This window comes from Octodon degus, unplaced genomic scaffold (genome assembly GCF_000260255.1).
Source record: "Octodon degus isolate 3935 unplaced genomic scaffold, OctDeg1.0 scaffold00262, whole genome shotgun sequence".
NCBI lineage: Eukaryota > Metazoa > Chordata > Mammalia > Rodentia > Octodontidae > Octodon > Octodon degus.
In genome coordinates, this window is record NW_004524838.1 from 1,057,107 (window position 1) to 1,075,837 (window position 18,731).

At 36.6% G+C, this 18,731-nt stretch overlaps 1 protein-coding gene across 1 annotated transcript in view; it reads left to right on the plus strand.

Moving 5' to 3' along the window:
• Hepacam2 (HEPACAM family member 2) overlaps nucleotides 1–17,564 on the plus strand; it is a 51,521-nt gene extending 33,957 nt beyond the window's left edge. Inside the window, exons 5-9 of the mRNA XM_004646255.2 lie at nucleotides 12,414–12,539; nucleotides 12,622–12,646; nucleotides 12,738–12,775; nucleotides 14,109–14,182; nucleotides 17,451–17,564. Of these exons, the coding sequence (XP_004646312.2) occupies nucleotides 12,414–12,539; nucleotides 12,622–12,646; nucleotides 12,738–12,775; nucleotides 14,109–14,182; nucleotides 17,451–17,564 (377 nt within the window). The remainder of the gene's footprint in view (nucleotides 1–12,413; nucleotides 12,540–12,621; nucleotides 12,647–12,737; nucleotides 12,776–14,108; nucleotides 14,183–17,450) is intronic.
• The last annotated feature ends 1,167 nt before the right edge of the window (nucleotides 17,565–18,731 follow it).

The following is an 18,731-nucleotide window of genomic DNA, read 5'->3' on the forward strand; positions in this document are numbered from 1 at the left end:
TCTGAGAAGGTCAGTGAAATCCCCTCAGGATTTATCGTGAGATCCTGTACCTCAGATTGTAGAACCTTTGTCAGTGTCTATTAATACTATTTTCATTGATGGCCTCTCTCCATCCTTTTAACTACAGTACCTGATATAGGACCCATAAGTGAGAAGCTGATATGTTAAATGAAACAGAAATACAGTCTTTGTAACATAAGGGCTAAATTTGCCAGTATGTGTCTCTTAGGCCACTTGCACCAAAATCATCTTGGAAGGCTCCTTTCAGTGAGACACATCAGACCTGTTGAATGAAAATCTTACAAGTAAGACCAGCCAGTCTGAATATATAACAGGCACAAATATGACACTTGATTTTCCCCTGTAGAACTGTAAATTTTATGAAAAGTTTTTAAAGAGCCAAAAAGAATTATAAGATTATTGAACACTTACAGATTGATTAGTAAATATTTACTGAGTGGGTCCTTCTAAGAACTTTGTAACATTCAGGATACTAATAACTAATATTTGCAAGCCCCTGGCATATATTAGAATTTATAAACTACTTTTGTTTTTCTAAATATGGAGAAAATATTACACTGTTTGGAAAAGTACTATCAGTGAAATTTTGCAATGAGGAAAGTTTTCATTATCTGTATGGTAGCATGGTAGCCCCTAAACTCATTCAGCTTTTGGACAGGTAAAACATGACTATGGCCATTTTGAGTCATAAGTAGGTATTATTGTTAGCATGTATTATTTCTTTAGTGCCTATTGCCAGTGTTTGGCCCAAACTAGATGCTTTAGTAATAAGTGAATGAGTGCTTAATTTAAAAGCCATGAACAGGGCTTCTTCAGTTGAAGAAGTGAATTTATGTTTTGTTTTACTAATTTTAATTTAAATGTAAACAGCCATAACTTTTCAGTGACTACCATATTAAAGAACACATCACTAGATTTTTTTATGTGAATTATGTTTTATTATGGCAGTAAATAATATCTTTCCTTATAGACCACCAAAGCATATGTTTTTATGGCTTTTTTGTGTGTGTGTATGTGTGTGGTACCAGGGATTGAACTCAGGACTCTGCACTTGCCAGGCAAGCGCTTATTCTACTGAGCTATCTCCCTGGCCCTGTTCATGGCTTTTAAATTAAGCGCTCATTCACTTATTACTGAAGCATCTAGTTTGGGCCAAACACTGGCAATAGGCACTGAAGAAAATAATTCGTGCTAACAATGATACCTATTTATGACTCAAAATGGCTATAAACATGTAAACAGCTAAGGTGCACCGTTTACTTCCTATTTCACTATATATTTATAGGCTTAATATCCATAGCTTGTCTTGCCATTAGCTAACAAAAACATCACTTTTAAAAAAAAACAGAAAGTAAGCATTTAAAAATCTGTAACATGGGGGCTGGGGAGATGGCTCAGTGGAATAAGCGCTTCCCTGGTAAGCGCAAGTGCCTGAGTTCAATCCCCGGTTCCACAAAAAAAAAGAAAAGATAAAAATCTGTAGCAATCAAAATGTCATCTAAGAGTTACTCTTTATGCTCATTTCAATTGAAATCATGACCATAACGTGCAGAAGTGTATTGCCGTTAAGGCTTTCCCACCGCCTAAATTTTCTCCATTCATCTTCAGCCAGAGAATTTTCATAATATCAGAAGACCCTAATATTTGTTTAAGATCTTATTACCAAGGCCCCAAGACAGCTACAGTCTTAATCTCATGTAACTGCCTTTTGCAAAATCTAAAAAACCTGTTTGACCTGTGCAAATACCAGGCATTTGTTATTACAGTAAATAAGAGGAGCAGGTGCTTATTTTTCAGGGAGATTCAGGATTGTCAACATTAGTGAAGCCTTTGTGGTTTTCAGAGCTATTTTCCAACTCCCAAATGTCCACAGAACTTTAACTCAAACAGCAGAAAAATGGAGGAGGAAATGAGTGATATGGGCATGTTTTATGAAGTGTTCAATATTTCTGCTCTTCCAAATGAATGGATCTCTGCAATGAAGATTTAAGTGTACACTAGCCTACAGTTATAAAGGACCATCACCGCTAATTATCAGTTGGGTACTCACTGATCATCCACTCTGATTAACAAGCTATCTTAGGAACTATGGGGAATTTGAAATGCTTTAGAAGGATGAGATGTTTTAGATGTTTCCAGAATTGAGTTGATGTTTGGTCTAGCCAAACTGAAGCTTTAGGGAAAAAATGAAAACTCTTTTCAATGAGGCAAAAAAAAAATGTAACCAATCAAAAAGTCTCAGCCAAAGAACATGGAGGGCAAAGGAAAGTAGAATCAAGGAAGACTCCAAGATCACAGATATAGAACAAAAAACAAGGCCAAGAGATAAGCAAAAGTTTTATTGAAGACCAGCAGTTGAGGAGAGGAAGGCAGGAAATGGGGACAGTTAGCTGCACATTTTTCTGCCTGTGTAAAACTGGAGCAGGTGGCAACTTCCAACTCTGTAGGCCATAATGCACATTTAATTTCAGGTATTATTAATTGACCTTTCAGTATCTCAGAGAAAATGTCCTAAAGAAACCAGAGACAGTAAGCAATGCCTCATGGCTAGGAAGTGATAAAATAATATCCTAATTCAAAAACTTTCTTTTTACCCACCATACAAACTGTATCCCTTAATGTCCCTGGGAATATTGTTAGGATGATGGTTTTATAGACATGTATTGTAAAGAATGTATTTCCTCATTATCCTAGATAATTTCAGTTATACACTATAGAACCTAAATTCTGTCTACAATTATGTATATAATTTCATACTAGTTACACAAACGTCTTAACTAAAAATGTCTATAAATTCCCAGGAAAAGTTATTAAAATGATGTATTATCATTTGTATTTTGAAAAGTAATGATTTTATTTCCTTAATTACTAGCTTCTTTGAATGTAGATGTTCCACCTTAAAGTTATAACTGAGCCTAAATCACTATTATGTTGTACAATATGTATGTATATATACAAAGAAAATATTTATGAAAATGTAATTATCTGCTAAAAAGCAGATGTTCACATTTATTAAATGTGTCCAAATGTAGAATTCCCTAAGGCTACATGGCTGTAGTTTAAGATTTAGCCATAATAGAAGTGCTTTCAAGTTATGTATAATCCTGATAAATCAACTATTTTAAAGATTATTTACATTCTACATCTTTTCATAGCAAAAGACTAGAGAAGAGACCCAAAGCAGGAAAACAAATTTACTAATTTCTTCTATCAATAAATTTCTCAAGTCACTATGTCCAGAAGGTGTTCTTCACTTTTTTAACTAATTTTATTGAGGAAAGAAATAACAATGAGGCAGTTTCAAACCAAGATAGTAGGACATTTACAATAATTAATACATTGCATATTATTGTCTTGATAGTAGTTATTCAGGGCCAGGGAGATGGTTCGTAGAATAAGCGCTTGCCTGGGAAGCACAGGGGCCTGACTTTCAATCCCTGGCTCCGCCAAAAAAAAAAAAAAGAGAAGAAGAAGAAGAAAGAAAAAGAAAGAAAAGGATAGTAGTTATTCAGAGTTCAAGATGCAGAAATGATATCTTGTCTAAACACTTCTAGTATAAATCTTTCTTCTCATTGAACTAAGAGAAAGTAGCAGTATATCTATCCTATTTTGTGTATACAGATATATTTTTTCACTGCAAAATTTTTTCACTTCATTTATATATCCAGTTTTTTGTTTAGTTTTGTCAGAGATGGGTGTTCCATTGCCATTCAAATATTGTAGGTACGTGGATTCAGCAAAATAATCCAATGTAGTCCAATAATCCATAATAGTAGTGGGTTATCCACAGAACTGGTAATATTAGAAGTTTTTGACTTGAGATGTTCTGCACATTAGACCACTGGAGATGACACTGGACATAGAACAACCCTGAATTCTAGAGTCCGAGATTGTGGGTGACTTCCCCTTAATATCTACCACAGAATAACTGCCGCCATCAGGTAGGCTCATGGTGGGGTATGGAAATAGTATGCACTTCAGTACGTTGCCTTCATCTTTACAGGGATAGGGATGAGCTGCCATAATCATTAGGCAGATTGGATAGGAGAGCTCAGGACTCCTTTCTGGTCTAGAAATAGACACACTGACTGATAGCATATGGCTGTACTGTTTTGGGTGCAGTCTCTTAGACAGCAGGGATGCGATACCATGGATACCACACCTCTTGCCCATATTTACACTTAGCATATATTCCCTTTTATTTGTTTGTCAAAGGAGGGGCAAATAGCATTTCCACTCAGGCTTTGGTAAATGAGTCAATTGTGTTTAAATAATGGGGAGAGTGACCTGCTATGCACTAAGGAACATTGCGATCTCTCTGAAAAGAGAAAGAAGGGAGCTGCTGTGAGTGCCCAGAGCAGCACTGGGGTCTCTATACATTCTCTGGGCTAATGGAGTCAGAGTTTCCCTCCCATCTTATTTTTAAGTTGTCTGTCCAAAACACACTTGCCTGGATCTTAGATAACAGCAGCTGTGCTCTTCTATTTGTGTTCTGGGATAGAGAAGCCGTGTTAAAAACAGAGAGCCAGAAGAAGAAAAGAGTCAGGAGGAGGAGAGGGCTGGAAAGATCTTCTGCTCTGAGAAAAGCATTATCTTCATTCTTCCTGCTTCAGGGTGGCAGTTGATGGCCCCGAGAGGGTGGTCCTCTGATGTAGGGCAAGCAGCTCAAGGGAAGGGGAGGGAGGGCGCTGAGGAAGGAGGCTGAGGAAACAAGACATAGGAGGTGGGAGGAGTGTAACCCATACAGGAGAGAACGTGCAATTATGGCCATTTTAGTAAATACATATCTGAAAGGACAAAACATTTACAGTGAAGGAGAAGAAATGCATCTTATGCATCTTAGCATAAGACAACTAATCATTTTTTAATACACCTATTATAATTTTTGAGTCATAGAATTGTCTGGCAAATTGTCTGATGTATGCCAGAGTGAAACTTCACCATTAAAATGAAATGTATTTATTCTGAAATAATAACTATGTCTGTATTTTCCAGTTGAAATCAGTGAAAGGATTTTCTAACATTTTATTCACGGTAAAACACATTATGGGGGCGTGAATAGAATAAGTTAGAATTTAACTCTTTTATGGGAGATCAGGGTTATTGAATTTTGGTGAAAGCCATCTGGCTACCATGCAGTAAGTAGTTCAAAGTTCCTGATGTTTGGTCCTAGAAAAGGTTAGACGGAAAACTGACGTATAAAAGCCTACTTGTCAATTGCAGCAAAAAAAAAAAAAAAAAATAAAATAACCACAGAGTAAGAGGAAGAAAAACTCCCAGCCAGGAAAATAAAAAAAACTGGATACCAGTTTCTGTTCTGGAACTTACTATGGTAAATATTTTAGTTTCTCTGGGACTACTTCTTTATCTGTCCCTATAAGTGAAACTGTGAGGTTTTTTTTTTTTATTAATTTCATTATTACTGTTATGATAAAAATTTACTAAGTATGTGGTAAACAAATACAAATTTGGTTTTATATACATAATGCACATACATTTAGTTGGGTATTATCTGAAAATTTGCTCATTAATTTTTATTTTACTATCAAATCTGGAAAGAAGACAGAATTAATTCACTAAAAGTGCCCTTTCAATCCTGTATCTTAAGTTTTGCTTTTCCATTATTTGGTATTATAATCAGTTTTTCCTCTTTTTTATCACTTGTAGTGTCTCAGAATTCTATTTGTTTTTGTCTTATTGAGAATTATAGTGGAATATAATCCGTTATATTCCACGATGTAGCATAAAAGTGAAACTGAAAAGGTTTTGTTGCCCTTTCAAAATTGTACCCTAAAGATAATAGAGAATTTGGAAACCAGTGCTGTGCAGAACAGCAAAATGATCTGAGGATACTGAAACTGAATAAAAGAAAGTTCAAGGGGCTATGCCTCTCATCATGCAATGAAAATGACATAATGTAGAGAATGGGTTTTATTTATTTTTGTAGTTATAATTGGTAGAACTCAAAGTAAGAAAAAAGAAACAGATATGCAGGAAATACAGAAAAATAATAAAATTTGTAGCTCAAAACCAAAATGTACAAGTAATCATGCTAAATATCAATAGCTTAACTATTCCAACTAAAAGACAGATATTGTTAAACTGGGTTTTAAGATTCTATTTGTGGGGGAGGGGAGATGGCGCAGTAGAATAAGTGCTTTGCTGGCAAGCACATGGGCCTGAGTTCAATCCCCAGTTCCGCCAAAAAAAAAAAAAAAAGATTCTATTTGCTACTTATGAGAGACATGTCTTATATATAAGGAAACTAAAAAACAAAAGGATGAACAAATCTTACAAACATCCAGAAGATTATATATATATATATATATATCAGACCTTATCAAAGAATTAGAACAATTATTGAAGACAAAAACATTACTTTAGATAAATGTGGACATTTCATAAAAGTAAATTTTTCTCCAGCAAAAAATGTTTGTGCTGGGATTACAGGCATGCATCACTACATGCAGCTTTCCTTTCAGTATTTAAAACTATTATGAATTCAGCAGTCCTCCAAGACTCTGAAGAGGGGCCGGGAGATAGTTCAGTGGAATAAGTGCTCACCTGGCAAGCACAAGGTCCTGAGTTCAATCCGTGGCACACCAAAAGAAAAAAAAAAAGACTCTGATGAATAAATGGAAGTTTCAGTGTATTACATTACTGTTTCATTTCATCTTAGTAAGGACCAACCAACATTCATGGTAATACTACACTTGGTCATCAATGATGTTAACAATTACTGGATTGGGTAATAATCAGCACTTATTTGAAATCTAATTTTACCAAAACATGGTTGAATTTTACCCATAGTTGGATAGCATATGTACATATATCAATTAGATACATGTAATTAATAATCAAGAGTATCGCACATTTTACTTATTTGTAAACTATATGCTACATGTCCTTTATATCAGTAAAAAAAAAAAAGTCAGTGTATATACTTCTTCAAACAATTCTGTGAGATAGAGTTACTTGTATGCCACTGGATACAGTGTTTGATTTATGTAATAAACCTCACCTAAGTCTCTTGGTATGCCAAATCATTGAGTACTGGAACAAGAATACAATCTAAAAGCTATTATTCTCACTTCATTTTACTACTGTGAAAATCAAAGCCTGTAGAGTCAAGAGGCTCACCTAAAGTTATATCGCTCTTTGGAGAGAACAGATCTGTAAAGTAGCAGCATAATATCAAAACCTAAATGTAAAAAAGAAAAGTGTAAAAGGCTAAGACCTCATAAAGATCACCCAAGTGCTAGAAGCACTTCAAAAAAGCCAACTTGCTAACAGTAGAATACCTTTTGTTCTACAATATATAACAAACAGAAAAAGAGGCTATCTCTCTGCTAGTTTTATAATGTTCTTGTTTGGAACTGGAACCAATAAATTGCTATCCTAGTTCATTTTAAATCATCTTGCACTTATTTCTTCTACCCAAGATTTAAAGGAGTTTAATGTCTATTTAAATTGATGAAAAAAAAATAATAAGGTTTCCTGCTTATCTTGGCTGCTGGGGACTTGCTTTCTGATGGATTTGACAGGAACCAGACTTGATATTTATTTCACAGCTGAGTAGTCACAATGTTCTTCACCACACCCAAGTTCTCCAGACCTTTCTCTACTAGAAAATGGAAGTGGTATATATGACTTTCACTTCCATATTAATCTGGGCAGACTGTCAAAGATCATGATTCATTTCTGTATCAATATCTGAGTGTCATGTTGATACAGAAGACTTGAATTTATTGGCAATCACAATTCCTTTCTCCTGCACAGGTTAACTATATGACTAAGCACATTATAGTCTGGAGATGACATTAACATAAGCATACTTAACATAGGCATGTGTTAGAGTAATATTCAAGAGAGATGGAAAAAGGGAGACAGCATAAAGTTAAGATCGTAGGTTCAAAAAATCAAACTGCATAGGAAATACTTCAAAGAATCAACAATTAGGATCTCATCTTCTTGAAAAGTTTCTGCATGTAAAAAAAAAATCAACAACAGAGTAAAAAGAAACCCCATGAAGCAGGAAACAATTATAACATACTGCCCATCAGGCAAAGAATGCCTATCTAGAACATTTAAAGAATTTTTAAAAATCAGGCCTCCAAAACTCAAAGACCCAATCCAAAAATGGGCATCTGAGATGAATATACACTTAACAAATAAAGAGATACAAATGGCAAATAAATATATGAAAAATGTTCAAAATTATTGGTCATTCAAGAAATGCAAATTAAAAATAATGCTGAGATACTATCTTATGCCAGAAAGAATGGCTATCATCAAGAATTCAACCAATAACAAATTCTGGAGAGGCTGTGAGGAAAAAGGAACCCTTCTTGTCCGCTGTTAGTGGAAGTGCAGGCTGGTACAACCATTATGAAAATCAGTATGGAGGTTCCTCAAAAAAGTAGGGTTGGAGGTCCCATTCAAGCCAGCTATTCCCCTCCTAGGTATTTTTCCAAAAACTGAGATTATAATACACAGCAATATATATGCACCCATCTTTATAGCAGCACAATTTGCCAAAGCTAATTCTTGAAAACAACCCAAATGCCCATCGACTGAGCAATGGATAACCATCCAGCAGAAAAGTCTAACCATGAGGTATAAAATATAAAGCTGTATTAATATGCTGAGTTGTAAAAGGCACGAGTCAACAACTTCTGGCAATTGCCAGCTGTGCTGATAACCCACTATTATTATGGACTATTGATTTATACTGGGTTATTTTGCTGAATTCGAGTATCTACAATCTTTGGACTGGCATCAAGTATGAAAAGGTCCTTTAAAGACTTCTCCAAATACAGCTTCCCTAACTGCAATGGAACACCCATCTCTTACAAAACAAAACAAAAAAGGGGGATATGTTGGGAGCCAGGAAGCTAGGAAATAAATCAAATGTGTGTAGTCGGGACTAGGCCTCAGTGCCTAAAGCAAACAAGCTACCTCAAAGAATCAGTCCTGAGATAAACATCCTAGCTGGTTAAAGTCAGCTATTAGCCACTAGGAAACCTTGTGTCACATGTTACTAACTTTGCAAAAGTATAAATAAAATACTGTTTTCTTGTTAAATATATATATATATATATATGATAAAATAGATATACAGTTACTTTCATTTGTTTCATTGAGAAGAAAAGGTTTGTAGTAATATTGTTTAGACAAGATATGTCTACATCTTGTCCTCTGAATAATACTATGAAGACAACAATATGCAATGCATCAATTATTGTAACTGTCCTACTAACCTATTTTGAAATTGATTTATTGTTATTTTATCTTTTTTTCTCATTAAAATGAAAAAAAATTTAAAAAATAAAGCCAGGTCAAACAACCAAACAAAAAAAGGATAGGGTATTTTTACACAATGGAGTATTATTCAGCTATATAAAAAGATAAATTTGAGGCTTTTTTACATAAATGGAAGCAGCTAGAGACTATATTGGTAAGAGAAATCAATCAGATCCAGATGTGCAGACATCATATTGTCTCATTAGTGTGAGAACCTGAAAGAGCAATGAAAATCTAAAAGGTCCAACAGATACTATGAAAAGGAAAGAAATAAAGAAACTGTTGAATGGGAAGGAAAAACTGGGATGAGGAAAAGGACAAGTGAAAGAATGGAAAAGATGTATTTAGGTATATATGCAGAATAGTTTGGATAATTGTATTGTCATTTTCTGTTGGTCTTTTGTTTTTTGGTTCTTTTTGTTAACAAAAAAAAATTAAATTTATTGAAACAATTTAGGTATACGTAGTGACCTCAGTCATTATAGGGACTTTTTAAATAATTTTTATTCATTTGAAAGAGAAAAAAGATAAAATAGCAATGAAACAATTTCAAAACAGGTTAGTAGGATGTTTACAATAATTAATACATTGCATGGGGCCAGGAAGATGACTCAGTAGAAGAAGCACTTGCCTGGCAAGCATGAGGGCCTGAGTTCAATCCCTAGTTCCACCAAAAAAATAATAATAATAATAATTAATACACTGCATGTTTTTGTCTTCATAGTAGTTATTCAGAGGGCAAGATAAAGACATGATATCTTGTCTAAAAATATTAGTATAAACTTTTATTCTCAGTGAACTAAGAGGAAGTAGCTGTATAGCTACCCTAACTCTCTGTGTATACATGTTTTTTCCTTCTCTTTTTTTCATAACAAAACTATCCTTTATTTGCACTTTTGTGAAGTTACTAACACATGACACTAAGTTGCCTAGCAACTGATAGCTAACCTTAACCAGACAGGATGTTCATCTCAGGAGTGAGTTAGCTTGTCTGCTTTAGGCACTGGGTCAAGTCCTACCTATGTATATTTGATTGATTTCCTAGCTTCCTGGCTCCCAACATATCCCCCTTTTTTGTTTTGTATTTTCAGAGATGGGTGTTCCACTGCAGTTAGAGAAGCTGTATTTGGAGAAGTCTTTAAAGGACCTTTTCATACTTGATAACAGTCTAAAGTTGTAGTTACTTGAATTCAGCAAAATAATCCAATATAGTCCAATAGTCCATAATAGTGGTGGGTTATCAGAAGAACTGGCAATTGTCAGAAGTTGTCAACTTGAGCCTTTTACAGTTCAGTATATTAATATGGCATTGCTTTTTATACCTCATGGTTATACTTTTGTGCTGGATGGTTAAGACCAAGATAAAGCAAGACCTATATAACTAAAAATGTAACTTTTGTATCTGACAAGGTCAGTCAAATCTCCTCAGGATTTACACTGAAACCATGTAGAGCAGCCTGTAGATCTTTCATCGGTGTCAGCCATCTGGATGAGTCACAGCCATTGCTTGACCAATTTGCTCTCTGTGAAAGCCTGAGAGATTTTTTTTTCTCTCCAGGTGACTCCCCTCAGGCACACTATACATCATTGTCATTTTCCTCTGTGGCCCCATAATCTCCTTGATCAGAAAATTTAGGACACCACTGAGTTATAGGATGTCACAGCACAGGTTCTCTTATGTCCTGAATCCTCACTGATCTTGAAGGGCTAGGGCCAAAATGTCAGCTACCCTTGTAGCCCCTCTATTTCCCTAATTTTTGGTCTGTAAACTTTAGTTGTTAAACATCCAGAAGAGAAGTTTAATGATATTATTATCCTGTAACAGGCCATTGAACTTAACATCACTATCTGTCTGAATATCAAACATTTTAGACATAATATGGAACTGCTATTTTCCTCTGCTGGTCTTTTGAAAGGAGCAATTTATGCTTAATTTTTTTTTAACTCTGGTTTCTTTTTTTTTTTTTTGCAGGGGTGGGGTGCCAGGGATTGAACTCAGTCCCTTGCGCTTGCCAGCGAAGCACTTATTCCACTGAGCCATCTCCCTGGTCCTTTGCTCTGATTTCTTTCCCCTCTTTTGTATTTTTTATAGCTTCTATGTTATTGTTTTGTTTTTCTTTTAATAAATTTTACACATTTATATCTGTTAATCCGAACAACTAATTTGAAGATAGTATCATGTAATACAGCAACCATTGTTGAATTCCTATTACTTTGTTTAGTGAAATCTTGCTTCATTTCTAATACTTTTTTATCACTATTTTGTGTTTTTTAAAGATAAAAAAAGAACTATACATTAAAGATTCATAGTTCATAGTTCATATCTACCACTTGTTACCTGAATGACCCTGGCGAGCTTCAGCTTCCTCCATCCATAAAGGGAATTGGTTGAATAATACCTCCTCAGTAAGATAATTGGGAAGAATCACTGAGTTAATACGTGCCACATACCCTTCCATCAGAGCTTGATATACTATAAATGCCACCAAATATTAGCTGTTAGTAAATTTTCTACAGTAATATTAAATTTAAAAAATCACTTAAAAAGTGGAGCTTAGTCATGAAATTGGACTTTTAAGTACATTGACAATCACATGCATCTGAATTGATATAGTATGATTAATCAAAAATTAGTGAAGTATATGTAAAATAAAGTGCCTTTCCTTTTGCACTTTATCCTAACTCCTTAGAAATTTCACATCCTTGAATTACACTGGAGAAGAAAGAAATTTGCGGGGGCACATCTGACATCTGGGGATATAGAGACAGTGAACTGAAATAGATCTAAGTTAAGGTGGCAAACACAATTAAGTGAAACATGGATTATTTGTTATATCTAGTATAAGTCAGTATAAGCCCAGGCAGCTCACATCTCCATCTACAAATATCCCTAGAAAGGTTGTGTGTGTGTGTGTGTGTGTGTGTGCACGTGTGTGTGTGTCCTAAATCAAGTACATTTCTTCCGTTTGGTGTCTTTCTTGGAATAGAGTGGGGAAAGAGAAATTTTCAGTGTTAAGATAAAGAATAATCATAAGCACATCAATTTATATAGCTATTTATCTCTAAAATGTATTTGTCTTTTTATCTAGGACTGGAGAAGTTTGCACAAAAAGCAAAATCATTGTCACCTTTAGCAGTTATAACAGGAATATCACTATTTTTGATTGTATCTATGTGTTTTCTCTTCATATGGAAAAAATATCATCCCTACAGAGGTAGGTTAAAATTTTTTAAATGTTTTAAATTTTTATGTATACTAAACTATACCTTACTATGCTTTTTTTCTTTTGGCTTTAGTCATAAAACAGAAGCTAGAAGGCAGGTAATATATACATTTCTGTGAAAATAATTTTGTTCTTGAATATTTTTTCCTCAATTATTATCCCTACTGAAATATCTACTTGTCTTTGCAGGCCAGACACAGAATACAGGAAAGCTCAAACATTTTCAGGTAATGGCCAGATTGAGAAGTATGAAATTATTTTAATAAATATCATTCATATATAAAAGTATGATAAAGTATATTAGATAATATTTTTGGTATTAATTAATGGTATTAGTTAATACCATTAGTTAATACCAGAATGGTATTCTATTAATATAATAGAATTCATATAAGACAAAACTAGTATAGCTCTGACAATCCCTTTCCTTTACAAGTGCCAACCCTGTGTAGGTTTAATGTGAGCCACACAAGTTTGGAAGGTCAGTCTGGATGCTTCCAACAGGACAACTAAGGATCAGAAAGAGAAGTCACTTGTGCGCAGTTACTGTGTTCTGCTGAATACTTATGCATTGACCTACCATTATTATATTGAAAATACCAAATGAGCTTCTCCTTGTGTTACTCCCATGAGATCCTGGCAGCTCCATCCTAAGAAGAAGCAAAGAGAGAGGTCTGACAGGAGCTCATCCTCCTCCTTTGTCCCCATTGACCCTCCCAGCTTTCGTGGTTGACTGTGCCAAGCGATATAAGTAAACGAGGGAGCTTTTGCTTGGGCCTGGGCATCTCAGGACCTGGATTTCTCTCCTGTGTATACCACCTTCCCCTTACAAAAATTATTTTTCTTGACCTCAATTGCCTCATCTATAATAAAGACTTCTGCAGAGGATTGCTATGAGAACTAAATAAAAGGATAAAGATGGAGAGCCTAATATGATATCTGAATACTTAGTAAATATGGTTGCTCCACTTTTCTAGGCCTTGCTCGCTTACAGTGACTTAATGCCAGACCATCTGGTTCATCCAAACCACCCCCAACCCCAATGCTGTATAGATGAAGTTCAGGCGGATGCCATATTGCATTGCACTAGTGTGTATGTCTAAGCTGCCATAATTATTTACATGTTCTTTTCATTTCTTATGGTCTCTGTTACATCTAACAGTGGAAAGTTGGTATTATGAGTGGATCAAAAGCTGCTGTGACATCTGGCTGAAGGCTTAGAGTCCATGAGTCTCTGATAACTGAAGGTTATGAAAGATAAGCCTGTCCACATCTGTGTATTTGAATATGTGATATATTTTCCCATGTCAGGCTTTAAGAGTAATTGTTCCAGTTTGGTTTCAATGTTCAGCTTCAGAAAAATTCATTTCCAGTATCACTCAACATGTGATTAATTTCAGTTTCACTCACAGCAATAGAACCAAAGGGGCTTAGGAAATTTTCAATTGGCTTTGTACATATACCATTTAAGATAGACAATGAAGATGAGTTTTATAATGGTTTCTAAAGCAACAGCAATCAAAACATTGTGTTTGTAAGTAGTATTGTTTTCCATTTCAGGCCATGAAGATGCTCTGGATGACTTCGGAATATATGAATTTGTTGCTTTTCCAGATGCTTCTGGTGTTTGCAGGGTCAGTGCTCCTAGTGGCTGGTTCACCAAGTAGAATTCTGCATCCCCAGACGTGTAGGCAGCATGCATTCAAGCATGCAGGCAATGTCATCAAAAGACCGCATTACCCTTTATGCACTAGTACTGCAATGAGTGGTGCTGCCAGATCTGGGGAGCTGAGGCATCTTTCTCAGCCTTTATAAATAAAGCTAACACAAATTAGGTGGTTATGCTGATTTGTAAACACGCTTTACTGGTAAGCTTAGTGAAGAGGAATTAATTGCACTGAAGATCAAGAGAACTGAATCAATAGAAGATAAGGAATCAGGTTGAAATTATTCTTCATTACTTGAGTGGCTGCAGACCATCACTTTACTGAATTTTCTCTGTTCTTCAAGTTTTCTTCATTCCCTTGTCACAACTTCAGTCAATTCAAAGACAATTGATCGTTCCAGCACCTCATGCTCTTCATACAGTATAGGCCTAAGGGATGCAGGCATAAGTTTTCTTTCTTTTTTTTTTTAAATTTATTTATTTATGTGTGTGTGTGTGTGTGTGTGTGGCCAGCTCAGCCCACCAGGGGGCGGGGCTGGCTGGCATGTGGTGCTGGGGGATTGAACCGCGGTCCCTGTGCTTTTTTGCTAAGCTTGTTCTAAGTAGGTGCTTTAGACCACTGAACCATCTCTCCAGCCCCAGCAGGCATAAGTTTTCACCACCATCATAATGGGGGCATTAGTACACACAGGAGAGAACTGCTAACTGCTGAAGCCCTTTTTTCAGTCTGAGGGGAAAACACGTTCAAATAATAAATCTCGTCTAACAGACGTGCAGGTGTTTCTCAGCTAATCAGCACATGAACACTGTTGCGATTTGTGTAGGACGTATTTTTCCTCTGTTCCCTTATTCTCCTATGATAGTCCACTTATGGAAGGGGTCATCAAGGAGTTGCTTGAGGCTGGGCGTTGTCACTTCCATTTTTTAGGACTGCATGTTGTTACAGAGTGGATTAGAGCATTCTATCAATGTGCAAGGTTCATTCCGTCTGGCCACAGACTATCTCAGAAATGCCCTGTGAGTCATGAAGAGGAGGTGATTGGAGTGCCCCCTCCCTCAGGGCAAGTCAGGAGCGCAGCACGCCGCTGTCGCTGTAGCAGATGAAGAGAGCGGCCCTGCAGCGGCTCTGCAGTGTGCAACCACAGCTCAGGCAGGGTTGACTCGCCCTCCACTTCCACAAGAGACAAAAATAAATATTTGGCAAATCAGTTATTTAAAACTATTCACAGTGACAGAAAGCACCTCATAAGGTGTGGCTTCAGGTGGTAGAACAAGAAACGGAAGGGCTGGGATCACTTATAATGTAATTTCTGAGACAAGGAGTTTTTTTTTCAGTACAAGCTTTGGGATAGTAATTGGGAGTATCTCTGTTGGCTCAACCTGTTAATGCTTCTCAAGAATTAGAAGCACAAAAATGGATCTTTTAATTGCATCTCAGAAGCCCCACTTGTTTCTGTCATGAGCAGAACTTGATTTGGAGCCATGCCTATTGTCAAAGCTGAAAACTTCTCAGAATTCTGCTGAGATTCTTAATTGGCCAGACCAGGTGCTTTGGGGAAGAAGAGAGAAATCAAAAGCAGCAACAAAAGGAGGGGAATCAGGATGAGCATGTGAGAACGACAGCCACTTGGGAACGCTGGCATCCAGAGAGCTGGCCTCGACAAAAGGAGAAATACTAACAGAAGCAAACATCTCAAGCTTACAATTAAGAAGGAAAATAACAGCACTCTAGAGGGTGGAGCTCAGTGCAAAAGCCCAGGGTTCCGCCCACATTTTGAGACAACGGTGGCCATGGCCAAATTGAATTACTAATACCTTAGGGGTTTTTATTTATTTAATTTTATTTTATGTATTTAGTACAGGGTCTACAGGGCCTCACTACGTAGATTGGACTCGTAGCGATCCTCTTGTTTTCAGCCTCCCAAGCACTGGGATTACAAGCACGCATCACCATGCCCAATCTCAATCGCCATCTCAGCACGCCTCAGGGGCAGGGCCAGCACGGCACACCAGGGATCAAACCCAGGCCTTTGCACTCTGCCTAAGCAGGCATGTTAGTCCACTCAGCTATCTGACCAGCCCTAATAATTTATTAGTTTTTTAAAATCAAAATAATCTATTGGGATTCTCTTTTTTGGGGTACCCATATAAATGAAAAACTTTCCCCCTAACAATTGTACATTTCATGTCCATTTAATACTTCTTTCAGGAGTCAGACAGAAAGCAGTTGTATAAAATGAACACATTTGTTAATTTAATGATCCTGATACTAGGTTAAGGAAGTTAGTGTTCACTATAGACAGTTTTTACCATACCCAAAGAAATCAAGAGTTTATCCCAGGTACAAAATGTAAATCAGATATCCTCAGCACACAATAATGAGGCAGAACTTTAGTAAATGGAGTGGGAGTGGAGATTGCAGAACAGCAAAAGCCAGGACCTAGCAGGTCAGATGGGGGTGAGACAGAGAGCTGCACAGACTTAGCCAAGGCAGGCTCCTCTGGGTGAAGCTTTGCAGCTAGGAAGGTTCAAAATACACAGAAGCATGAAGAAAACACAAAGTGGGTGACAAGGAAAAGCAGACTTTAATGTGAAGGCTGTGTTTTTAGGAAGAAGGAAATAGAAGGAATGGGAACTTAAGAACCATGACTGTCAGTTTCCATAAAATATATTCAACAATATAAAACGTTTTTCTAGACAAATACAATATTCTTTCTAATTTTAGCCAAGCGTTTCATTTTTAGGGCCCGTTACATATTGAAGCCAAAACATCTCCCTTTGTGTGCTGTTTCTTGGTACTGTCTTTACTCCTAAAGTGAGTAGAGCTTGTTGTGCATTATTTTTTTCTTTTAAGCTATTTTCACATATAACTGGCAAATACTGTGAGAAGAGTAATTAAGATGTAATAGAAAAGATGCGAATGTATGCTCTCTTGTTCCAAAACTGCCATGTACTTTTGCTGTGTCACCTTAATAGTACTGCCAGCTTTTCTCTTAAAAGAACATATAATAGCTTGTAACTCTGTTCCTCTTCTGACCATATAGTTAGGCTGCTACGGACACCACCAAAGGGAAAGTGCAGAACACTTGCATGGAGGAGATAAAGATTCTAAGGATGGGAAGCAGTTCTAATTCTCGCATCATTACTTTTGCCAGATGTTATCAGTTACACAACAGAATAGAAATATTGACTAATCTTGGATTAATTCAGGGTTTTTTGTGTACCCCTTTTTCTAGATGCCAAGTAGGCCTGTTCCCAGCCCTGATGCTGTATCAGGGCAGGATGTACAAAGCACAATTTATGAAGTTATTCAGCACATCCCTGCCCAGCAGGAAGACCATCAAGAGTAAGTACGAGTCACGCTTGTTGGTGCTGTGGGCGAGCTCAGCATTTACCCTCTGCTTTCCTCAGAATTCATTGGAAGACTCAAAAAAAATACTAAAAAGAAATGATAGTTTCTGTACATATCAAAACGTACAAGACACTCCCCACCTTAAAATGATTTTTGTTTGTTTTGTTTTGATTTGCTCTCTTTGAGAAAGGATCTCACTATGAAGTTCAGGCTGGCTTTGAACTCACTTTGTAGCCCATGTTGGTCTTCAACTTGCAATGATCCTTCTATCTCAGCCTTCAGAGGGCTAGGATTACAAGCATGTACCACCATTCCCAGATGAAAACAATTTTAAGAAACAGGAAGAGTCAGGGAGATAGATCCATCTAAGCACCTGCCTGGCAAGTGCAAGGACTTGAGTTCAATCCCTGGCACCACATATTGTGCCAGCTCCAGCACTGGGGATCCTCATAGGAGTCTGAACCATGTAGCTACACTCTGTATCAAATAAATAAATAAATAAATAAATAAATAAATAAATACTAAAAAGAAACAGAAAATGCACAAATATCTTATAAACCTATGCCCTTGAGCCAGTGGATTAGATGCAAAGCTCTGGGGTTGACTATATTGTATACACTTCTCCTGGTCATGCCATGGCCCTTGGAATTCACATCAGGGCAGGAAGGGCACATGCTGCCCAGTTTACAAGCTACCTTGGTTATCATAATGACTTTCTAGTGCCCGCTGTAAGTTTGGAAGTAAGATCGGTCACTAAAGATGAAACCGGGGTGGGAGGAGGGTAGAAAGGCCCAAAGAAGAGTTACAATACAAAAAGCAAATGTCCTATTCCTTCCAACTCAAAGAAGTCTGTTTGCAAGCAAAGAGAACTACAGAAGGACAGAACCGATGTTGAGCCCAAGACTAGAATCCAACTAGCCTCAAGGCTGCCACTAAGAAGTCATTGTTTCTTCTCTGTCTTGGAGAAACTAAACCCCATAGTCTTCTGAAATAATGAAGTGGAATTCTTATTGTGAGTTGTACCTGCCTGCAGGTATAACTGCCACAAATCATCTTCCATTATTTCTTTATTTGTCATTTACTGACTTAGGTCAGAACATCAATAACCACACACAGGAACTTCCCCTCTGGCAAAAGAAACAGCTCCAGCAAAGTAAATCATGTA